The following is an 11,284-nucleotide window of genomic DNA, read 5'->3' on the forward strand; positions in this document are numbered from 1 at the left end:
TGTAGGAGTTCCCTTCCCTATGGAGATCCTATCCAATAACTGCTTGAGAAGGAGTTCACAGGGACTAAAGTTGGCATTGGATGTCTCTACCTCCCTGACTTCATTTGCATTTGACATTCCTCCAGCTAGATCCAAGATGTAGCGGATTTGACCCAACTTTGTCTCCTTTTTTTGCTTGTCTAACATTTGATTTCAATCATTACCATCCAACACTTTCTTCTTTCCTATGTCTATACTTGTAACATTTGTAGATCTACCTAAAGATGTGGGGCTACTCCTTAGTCTTCTAGACCAAGGCTACTAACGGTAGATGTAGTACCACATAATGTAGCTAGTACACTAAGGGTCCATAGTTGTTCCTTTTCTTTCTACACATAGCTATCATGATCATTATTATCATCTACTACATCACCAATAAATGCATACCTACTGCTTATCTCATAAAAAATCACTACAAGAAAATGGGCAAATAGCAACGGCCGTTTGCGATGTAAAATACCGGCGTCACTATTAGTGTCACTAACAACACCACAAAATTTTTGCGACGCTCCCCAATTGGTCCTAATACCTAATGATTTGATGTTCATTCCAAGAAAATTATTTAAACTATTGTTGGAATGATAAAATTAGAATATTATCCAATCTAAACACCAAAGTATTGGATCTTTTTCTTGTTGATTAAGATTTGACAGCGGCTAGGTACTTAATGTAGAAGATGAAAGAAGAATATGTGCAATTAAAGGATACAATTTGTATTTTTGTGGCCATTCGAAAGTGAATATTGAGACATCAAAAAGAGGATATGTGAGGAGGCATGAGATATGAATAAATGAAACAATGGCTCTAGTGTGGCAGCAAGCTTGTTGATTGAAAGAAGATTCTTACAGAGGTTTGAAATGTAGTACACCTTGGAGATGGTGATTAGAGTAAAACATAAGGGACCCCCATGATTTTTAGTTTGTAGATAGGTGGACGTTGATCAACAATACATTTTGGAAATTTGGGAAAATATTAAGAGAAAAACCCTATTTTTGACTTGTTTTGCGTGAGAAATACGTAAATTTTTGTATATATAAGCTATAATTCAAGCTAAAAATTTAGCTCAATGACTAAGAAAACCTCTGAAAAAGAGCCTTTGGGTGAAATATTGATAATTGTGGATAGCCACATGTGAAGATCTCCATATTCTTAAGCTTGCTAGGTCCTATTTTCTCCCAATGTTACTTACAAGGGACCATCACAAGTGACAAAGTTGGATATCCACTAATGATGGTGAGTCATGTGATGGGCAATGCCCATATCCAGGAAACATTTCTCTTAGGGAAGGGTGGGACTACTGAGACATGATCCAGGAAACATTTCTCTTAGGGAAGGGTTGGACTACTGAGACATTATTGCAATAAAGAATTATCTTCGTTGAGATAGTTGCATTTTTTTACTTTCACATGGGAATACTGGATTGGTCACTTGTGGTGGGTGTTTCTCCACAATCAACAACAGACCATAGGTTTACCTACGTCATGAGGTAGAGCCACATCTGAAACTCCAACTCTAGCAGTCAGAGTCTGTCAACCTACCCATCTTGTAGGAGCAAGAAGAGAGCAAGGCGGATTGAGTGGTGGCTACAAGTTATCGAGACATGATGGTAGATAGTGTCCAAACAATTATTATCTAGTCTTAAAGAAAGAGAAAGTTACAAGTGAAGTATGTGCACTAGAGTAGGATATTAGTATGCTTTGATATCATGTGAGAAAATAGAGAGAAAGAATGCAAGAGTCCAAGAAAGCAAATGTCTTGATTGCAAACTTAATCCTTGTATTGTATTCACAAATGTTGTTTATATACAAAGTGCCTCATAAAGAGGTCAATGTGATAGATAAGAGGTAAATGTGGTAGATGTATGGTAGCTAGAAAAGCTACCCACTAGAGATAGATGCTACATCATAAGAGGATTATAAATAATAAGTGGTAGAAAAGATAAGATTGATAGATAAGGCGTAGTTGGCTTTTGCAGGCTTACACATGATGAGACCTTTGGGTTCTATTCTAATATCTTTGACCTTGATCTAGTGTTTAAATAGATAGCTACCTCCATCACTTATGATATTACAAGCTACATCATTTGTAGCATTATACAAGAGTTCATAAATTATGGTCTTAAAGTTCATTTTGGCCTTTGCTAGACATTAATAAATCAACTCATCTCATGTTCTCTCTATCTCTCTCACATAAGACATCTACAAGTAGCCCTAACAATTAAGAAATCATGCCCTACATTGTTCACTTCTCTTCATCAAACACACACACACACACACACACACACACACTCTCTCTCTCTCTCAAAACTAAACCGTGAAGTCATATATATTAGGTTTTTCCTATGTGTGAATAGTGTCTAGAAGAGAGTGCGTACAAGAGAAGCAGGAAAACGGAAACATGTAATAATGCATAGGGAAAGAGAAAGTTTTGGCTTCAGATAAGATTTTACAATGTAAGAATGTGCATCGCACTACGTCCGTCAGTGTGCGTCCCGCTCGGACGTTTGGATAAACCTGAAAGACGGATTACTAGAGAACAAAGAAGAATGGACAAGGACGGGAGACGGCGGCATCGTTTGCTTTCTTCGCGATGGAGCCATGTACCACAAAGACAGATTACTAGAGAAAAAACAAGTAAGAAAGGACAACTACAGGAAATGAAACTAATAAACAGGCCGGGAGACGGCGCACGATTTAGATGCTGCGCCAGCTGGTCTGATCTCCCAAAGGGGCCCAAATCAGAGCTCAACTAGCTGATCAGATTATGTATATAGAGCGGTCATGGCCATCTGATAAGCAGATGATCAGGTCATAAGCCGCCACATCCGGTGTAGCCAGCGTACCGCCGTATAAGCTAATATATAGTTACATCAATACATTCACGCTAATATTTCCTCTCGCTGGGCAGTATAATTGGCAAGGATGGGCCGCGGTTCCAAGGCGTTTGACGAGGTTCACGCAGAACAACTGCATATAATACCATTCGTTAGATCATATGCTAAGCGCTTGGTTCTGAACACGACGATGATGATCGTCATCATCTGCATGTCGTCGGCCGCTGCTGGCGCTGGGCCCGCTGCGGAACAGAAGGGCAGTAGGGGTATCACCTTTGGCGGCGGCGCCCTTCCACCTTTCTCGTTGGGTGGCAGTCGAGGCGGCGGCCAAGGTGGTGGCGCAGGCGCTGGTCACGACGGTGATGCAGGAGCCCCCTTAGGCGACTTGCCTATAACCAGTGCACCACCACCCCAGCGGCAGCCGTCGACCGGGGGCGATGTGCCGTCCCCGCCAGTTGGCAGCGGAAGCGAAAGTCCTCGAGGTGGAGGTGGAAGTGGAGGTGGAAGCGGAAGCGGAAGTCCTGGAGGTGGAAGCGGCGGCGGTAGCGATGAGCAGCTAGCCATGCAAGAGGCCACCTCTCTTTTAGGCAGCACCGACATAGAGCTCAGCGGCACCGTGTCTGCCGATGACATGGTCGCTCTCTGCCAGCAATTGGACGACACCGGAAGCCTGGACTTCTCTGCCAGCGTCACCAGCAGCAGCTCACAGGAAACGCAAAAGGAAGATCTCCAGGTACAGCTACTTTGCATAGGCGAATGTAATTGGCCATTATATGGCTTCCCTCCCTAACTCCGCGTTCCACAGTAAGTAATGCTGTGCCTAAGCTCACAGGGCATAACTTGGCTGTCACAGGTCTTGTCAATTGGCGGTTGTGGATCCACCGCCGACGGTGTCCAGGCTTTGGTTGCCGCACAAGATGACAGCAGCGACACGAGTGCGGTAAGCAGATTATTGCATCGCCATAACGATCGTTCTGAATATGCCCCCTGATATATATATATATGCATGTTTCTTATGCATGGATCAATATGTATGCATATTTGGTCTGGCCTTTTAATATCAATTCTTGTTATATGCCTCATGATCACAGCTAGTCTGCACCTCCGCGTCGGACTGCTACGTCTTCCGTGCCACCTCGTCCTCTAGCGCAGCGGCATCGTCCGCCTCTCATCATACCATGCGTGCCAGCAGCTTTCACGTCCTCGGCAAAAGCATCAAGCACCCCCATCCCTTTCGTCCCCGACGTACCATTGCCAAGCGCGACCATCACCCCTAATCAGGGGACGTGCTTGTCATAATATAGTTAGTGGTACTAACTATCAACTCGCCTCCTCGCATGGTTGTCATAATGCGGCGAAGACTACGCCTTCCCACCCCCTCACATTCGTCTCAGCAGCATCATATCTAGGAACTATATTTTGTAACAGCATCCTTGCTACTGCTCGTAAGCCAAGCCAACTAATTGTCGTCGACCGCTCCGACCACCAGTCTTTCCCCACCCAGACAAGTTTATCTATTTATAAATTAGGCTTTACTTGCTAATATTAGCACACTGTCCTCTCATTAAAGAAGGCTCTCTCTGCACGTTTAAGTGTGTGTGTCGATGTGCATGCGCGTGCGTGTCTGTGTGTCTCGGGCCTATTTGTCTCCACTACAAATGGCTGATACAAGAGAAAGAGCGAGAGCGAGTCCACTACAAATGGCTGGTGAGAGAGAGAGAGATGTGTGTGTTTTTACGTGTGTGAGCATGTGCACATGCGCGTGTGTACGGAGGATGTTGTGAGGTTATTTCCATGACTAAGAAAGTAAATTCATAAACCTCAGGAATACCTTGTATATTCCAAGCATCGATAGAGGGAGCACTAGAATTTTGTTTTCCTAAACCATGAAAATTCAAAAGTCTATGCACACCATAGAATACATCATATTAACTCTTTTATGTCCACAATAACATGCTCTTAGACTAAGGAAAAGTTACAACATAGGTGAGTATAAGAGGAGCTTTGGAGCGAGCTTTGTCTACAACCCTTATAGAAGCCTTTAGAGGACATTGTATGTGACACTTCTAGAGGTGTAAATCAAATTTCTCATGCTAGAAAGTTGGCAATTTGGAAGAGGACAAGATGATCTCCTTGGTTTGTTTTTTGTTAAGACATAATCATAGTTCGACCAGTGGAGGATAAGATGATGAGAAAGCCGATTGCTAGGTGAGCTACATGGCCATGGCGACCTATTGAGACAATTTGAGAAGTTTGACGAAGAACATATAGGCCAATATAACCATGACATAAAGGGTGGGAAAAGCATTAAACTAGAGAAGGAAGAAGGGGAGTATATAGAGCACATAGATATAACTGTTTGTGAAGAGTAGATAAAATGGAGGGGAGAGACGAAGGCACCAAATTGAAGGGGGGAGAAGATAGAGAAGAAGGAAATTATTGAAAGAGAGGAAAAACAATATATGAGGGCTACTTTTGAAGAGCAGGTGCGAGAGGAGTTCATGAATCTAAGTCAATCCTTTGGAGAAAGAGTACAAGCTTATGTCTCGCAAATGGAATCTATCCTGAAGAGATGGACTAACCATCATTTGGATGAAGGAATCCAGAAAGGAGTGTTTCTCAGAGGCCTACAACCATAAGTTTGCAAGTTCGTGGAATTGAGAAAACCAGTCAATTTGCAAACTGCAGTGGAAGGTGCAAGATTGTATGAGGAAGTTGAAGCAAGGCTATCAATGACTCCAGGAAGAGGAGTCTTACCTCCTCCCATGCCTGGAATAGTATACCTACCAAATGCAGTCCCAGGGACAGTTCCCTATCCCTATCCCCAAATGCAAACACTGCCGCAGTATAATGCACCTAATCCACTGTAGTCACTACAGATGACAGTCCCTCAAATGATGGTTCAACCATAGCAACAGTGGCCTCAAACAATTCCTCCAATGGCGACTCAACAATAGTGGAATCCTACCAACTAGAATCAACAATTGCAAGTCTCAGTAGGAGCTCTGAATCAGAGCCAGAACAGAGGACCTTTTGGACTGACCCAACCAGTGTATGCAATAATTACAGAAGCTTTCCAAAACCCTACTACAAGCACTTCAGGAGGTAAAAATCTGAAGGACTACTTATCCAACTCAGTTGCAAGTATTAAGAAAGAGCTTATGGATGTGATTACAGAGCAGTTACAGACGTTGAAGGTGAATACTGCCAATATATCCACTCCTGCGGGGGCTGGAAGAGATGTGATGCGCTCTTATACAGCCACTGAATGTACCCGAAAACCAACCATTCCTGGAGCATTCTATTCCTACTATTTGCGAAAGAACCATACAGAGGATATTTGCTCTCTGAAAGAGATGCATGAACAAAGACAGAAGGATGAAAATGCAATATTTAACTTGCTGGAATCTAAAATGACAACACAGGATATTGGACCAAAGCATAGGGAATTTGGTCCTAATTTCGGTCCAAGGAGGTTTCCCTCTCAAAGTTACAAAGGACGACAGTTTGGCGGTGGTTAGAGATCAGAGGTGGAATGTTATAGGTGTGGAGAAAAGGGTCATATCTCCCCAAATTGTCCAGACCCTAGACAATCTGTGGATTACAAGCCCTTATGTAGCCGATGCAAAGGAGAAGGCCACACTGCAAAGGACTGTTCGAGTCCAACCCCTGTAAAGGCCAATGGCACTAATAGTCAACAAAAGGTACAAGAGCCTACCTCCAATTTGGTAGAGTTGGAAGTTGCTGCTGTCACGTGCACCAAGAATAAGGGACCGATTGTGCAAGAAGAGAACAACTCTCCTGCCAAGACTGTGAAGTTCAACCTGCCAACAGAGGGACAGAGTAGTACAGTACAGAACAATGCAGTACAAAGCACTGTAGTGCTACAGAGAGTCACAGAGATAGACCCAAAAATAGGACCAGAGGTCCAGGAGATAGATGATACAGAAGCACCTCCAGAAATAGAGGAAGTACTAATGCTGCAATTATTAGAAGAAAAAGAAAAGATGAAAATGGGTGTAGCCCCATTCCCTAGCCGGCTGGAGAAGCCTGTGGATCCTATTAAAGATTATGACATTAGGGCCAAAAACGCTTCAAAAAATGCACTTTTGTTAATCACAAGATTAAGGAAAGGGCCAAAGAGAGTTTGCCACGTGTGCAAGAATATGGTATTCTTGTCTCCTCTTTTTTAGAGATAGTGGAGTCCATTTCGTGATTCTCTCTTCTTTTTTAGCCAAAACCCCTAAAGTCTAACATGTTTTGGAGTCCCAAAGACGTTATTTACTTACAAATCTGACAAAATACGTGACAGAGGTGTGATGAAATTAATAATGAGTTTTTTGAAAGTCGGGAGATCTTTCAATATTGTTTTTGGCGCCCAATACATACTCATTTGGGTTCTTGGCGCTACTTTTTAGTTCATTCACCCCTCTTTGAGCTTCTTTCTCTGCGCTTTCTTTCTTTTCATGGCTTCCTCCAGGCGCCCTTCTCGTTTAATACACTCTTGCACAGTCTATAGCCAGGGAGTAGATGAAAATTTTGAGCCCAAAACCTTTGCTGTAAACGATTGGGTTACCATGCTGCCTTCTTGCAAGGGCTCTCATAAGGTGAAAAGAAGAAAACGAGAAGATATAAAACATCACTGGAAGGGGTGTATCATTGCCTTCAAAATTATGCCCGAAGGCTGGTTTGTCAAGGTGCAACATGTTTACATGGCCAAGGATATGCACTTGTCTCCAAACGAACGTGTTCCCCAACAAACACATTGTAAGTTATAAGTTGAATAACGTTGTCGTGTTGCTGCGCATCCGAGGCGTATTTACCTCCATTTTTTTTGTTGTGCATTTGTGTTAATTTCTGCGTGTGATTCATTGTTTGTGTGATGCATTTTGATAATCCGCATCCGATGTATATATTCCCTTAGTGCATGCGTATGATTTTGTTTGGATGCATGATGTGCGTGTATTAGAAAAATATGAAAAATTGATGCCAAAGGACATTATCCAGCTGATAATTTTAATGATGAACTCGAAGAAAAGTGCAGGATACCGTGGAATCAAAGGAAGCTTTATAGAAGCTGACATTTAAGCTATGAAGACAAAGGTGTAAATTCAGGAATATCATGTGTAATGGGCAAAGCTTAAGGAGTGCTGAACGGGTTCCCTTGTCGAGATGTAGACTCTTGGAATGCACTTATTGCTGGGTATGTACAGCACTTGGGACTGCTGCGGTGGATATGTATGCTGAAAGTGATGCATTTAGCATCATCTTTGTTATCTTTTCATTTGGGCACATATCTGGAGCATAAGTTAACCCAGCAGTGACAACAGGATTTGCAAGTATAGGGAAGTTCCCTTGGCTTGATGTTCGTTGGTATATTCTGGGGCAGTTTGCTGGTGGGATCCTTGGATGTGGCATAGGAACATCACTTTATGGAGTGAGTTTAAAGGATGCTTTGGTAATACCAAATGCTTGGGGATCCCTTGGCTTTCTGCACCGTTACAGAGAAAGAAAAGGGGAAAGAATAGAAAAAGATATTCTTAAATTTGTCCAAGAATATCGAGTGGTGGCGGTAAAAACTGATGGGAGAGAATTCAATGGGATGGAGGGAAGAACAGACCGCTTGTGGGAGCCCATGGTCACGAGGACGAAGTGGAGTTCAACCGATGAAAGAGATAGTGCTGAAAATCGAGGATCATCCTATTAGATGGCACGAGTCGTCGTAGAGCAGCAGAGTTGATGTAATTTGCAGATGATGGGATGACAAGGAAGCTACATTTGATGCTCTGACAGAGAAAGATGCAGGCTAGCAGAGAAATCGATGGCGCTATCTCCAATTTAACACACAAAACGGAGTCTTGGGAAGGTCTGCTGATCTCATGCTTTGTCAAAAGCTTGTTTTCGATGTGCTGTGCAGTAAAGGATTAGTTTCTGATTGCTGTTTTGCAACTCTCGATGACCTGAGAATCAGAAGCTTCAGGTCTTGAGGATTCAATCTTTGTATTGCTTTGGAAGTCTATATACAAATCATGTCTGAGGAGAGAGACAGTGAGAGATCATTGAATTCTTCCACAGTTCTGCGCTTAAAGACGAGATAATGAAAATCATGGCCGCCCTGAAGCAGACCCGAGCCGGCAAGCGTACTGCTGCAAGGTCTTCGTTGTCGTAGGAGACAACAATGACCACGTTGATCTGGGTGTAAAGTGCATGTAAGGATTCTGGAGGATGACAGAAACTTTTTTTCAACGATGAGAATGATGATGATCGTGAAGAAGGTGGGCAAAAGGCAACTGAGGTGACAGCCAGGCTTCTCTTCAAAGTGCAGCAAGGAGGTTGCGACTGTCATCCGTGGCGCCATCATCCTGGCTTCGAGAAAGAAAAAAATAAGCGTGGAGATTTTTAATAGAAACAGAGTCTATCCGTTCACGGGATCTTAAACAGAGAGGAGCACAGAGTTCACCTCTGCTCAACTCTCCATACGAGACATACAAAGAGCCTCACACAACGCTGAGGTGTAAAGTGAGATAAACTAGTCTATGAACAGTGTTAGACTGATTGTGAAGCATTAAGTTGAAATGTCCCGGTCAAGCAAAGAGAGATCTTACCTGAACCAGACCTGAAAGATGCAATTGCCTGCTGAATCTAAAATTTGCCAGAAGACTTTTGGAATAGTAGCTGCTTTACTAATGCAAGGTTGTGGCCCAAGACAAGGATTCGTCATTCAAACCAATGCCACGCACAACACTTAATCCACATGCGGCAGAGTTTGTTCTTAAGGGATTGAAGCTTTTAGATGGAAAGGCTTCTTCAGTAACTAGTTCAACTTCCTGATGATTTGACACCAGAATTTGAGTATCTATCTGAGACAATAGATGACAGATTAGAGTTTCAGCAGTTAATGCTGGAAGAGAATGCAGAAATAGACTCCATCAACCTACTTGTAAACGAGTTTTCAAGCTTTGGAGCGGAAAGTCTTGCTGATATCTATTTGGCAAATAATGGCGATCTTGCCCTCACCATTGAGATGTTCCTCCCACCACTGTGATGAAGAAAAATCAGGAAAGGGGTCAGTTGCTTTTCATTAAAATCTCTCTCACTTCTGGAACTTCTGAAATCCTCTGCTGGACAGGCAACTACCAAGTTACAGAATGTACATGCTGATGTGAAGAACATTTTTCTTCCTACTGCTAAAAAACTGCTTTGAGATCCCATAAATTACTGGTTTTCCATATTTGATAGAAACCTTTGAGAGCATCTGAAATCAGACGTGTTGTACAATAGATGGTTCTCTGCATTAAGGGACATGCTTGGCTGGAATACTATTCTGTTCAATGTAACTGTCATCATACACCTGAATGTAAACAGTTTATGAGATACTTCAGATTTTTCTGAATATGAACTTCATGTAACTCGTTTGACAAGGAATTTAGTGAACTTTGGTATCAAAAATTCGATTTCTTCTTGTTAGTCTCTTCACTTGTTGCAACTTGAACTCCGTGTTCTGCAGCCCTTGCGTGAACTCTACGACAACGTATATAATTCTTTTCCATTTATGCAAGTTCTAACAAACGGTTCGTCATTGTAGATATCTTTCCGTCAACAAGTATTGAATGGCAACATGTGGAAAGTCTAAGTGGGACTTTCCATGCCATTCATAAGGTATTGGCATACATTATTTATGCTGATCAAACTGTGTCTTTTTATAGTGAATGCAAGGTTTTTATATATTATGCACAGTATGTGGTTCCCTCTAAAGCGAATAGGTATGGGAATATCGAAGATTTGCCATTGCCAAGTCTTTCATCTCTAAACTGGGAGATTCCTGACAAGGTAACGCTGCAGAGTTTCAAATTCAAAATATCTCAGGATATTAAAAAGTCCATGACAGCTGGAAGGATCTCAAGAAGAATACGTTTATCATGGTTTGTACCCCTCCATATCTTCGTGGCTTGCTTCAAAATAGCAAATTTACAAAGAACGAAGGTATCGTGGCTAAGTAGAAACTTTTCGGAAGAGGATTTGGACAACACTATAGGGATGCATTGGAAATCTAGAGAGTGCGATCATAAGGGTGATATCTTGAGGTGCAGTGCATGCCCTCAATCCTTGGCTTTGGCTTACAGTATCCCTCGCCAAACTCTTGCTTTGGGCTTTGATTACAGGAGATACAAACTAAGATTGGGTATTTGGGTTCCCTTGGATTCCGATACAGATTACACACCATATAAACTTGCAGTGTACGTTTTGCCGCATGAAGAAGTAAAGAAGGTGAATGTTACTTCCAATTGGAGTCTGAAAGATGTGAGGGATACCTTGGAATTGCTAGACAATACATCCCCTAGATATAAGTTCAAAGTGAATGGTGTAACAATTGGTAAAAGAGCCGAGCGCTCTTTCTTTTGTACGAGTTGT

At 42.4% G+C, this 11,284-nt stretch overlaps 1 protein-coding gene across 3 annotated transcripts; it reads left to right on the forward strand.

Annotated features, from left to right (window-relative positions):
- The first annotated feature begins 2,556 nt into the window (after nt 1-2,556).
- On the forward strand, nt 2,557-4,640 carry LOC148034285 (uncharacterized). Of its 3 annotated transcripts, none has more exons than XM_087680485.1 (4): nt 2,557-2,672; nt 2,947-3,605; nt 3,726-3,812; nt 3,964-4,640. In XM_087680485.1, the coding sequence occupies exons 2-4, from the start codon at nt 2,961-2,963 to the stop codon at nt 4,147-4,149; spliced, it is 918 nt and encodes a 305-aa protein (XP_087536611.1). In that variant the 5' UTR covers nt 2,557-2,672; nt 2,947-2,960; the 3' UTR covers nt 4,150-4,640. The 3 variants fall into 3 exon arrangements, with proteins under 3 accessions (XP_087536611.1, XP_087536610.1, XP_087536612.1); XM_087680484.1 differs by having other exon boundaries at nt 2,559-2,846; nt 3,964-4,639; XM_087680486.1 differs by having other exon boundaries at nt 2,559-2,846; nt 3,726-4,100.
- Nucleotides 4,641-11,284: the final 6,644 nt, after the last annotated feature.

The sequence above is a fragment of the Lygodium microphyllum genome, chromosome 6 (genome assembly GCF_053477565.2).
Source record: "Lygodium microphyllum isolate KBCC chromosome 6, Lygodium_microphyllum_v1.1.10, whole genome shotgun sequence".
Classification (NCBI taxonomy): Eukaryota; Viridiplantae; Streptophyta; class Polypodiopsida; order Schizaeales; family Lygodiaceae; genus Lygodium; species Lygodium microphyllum.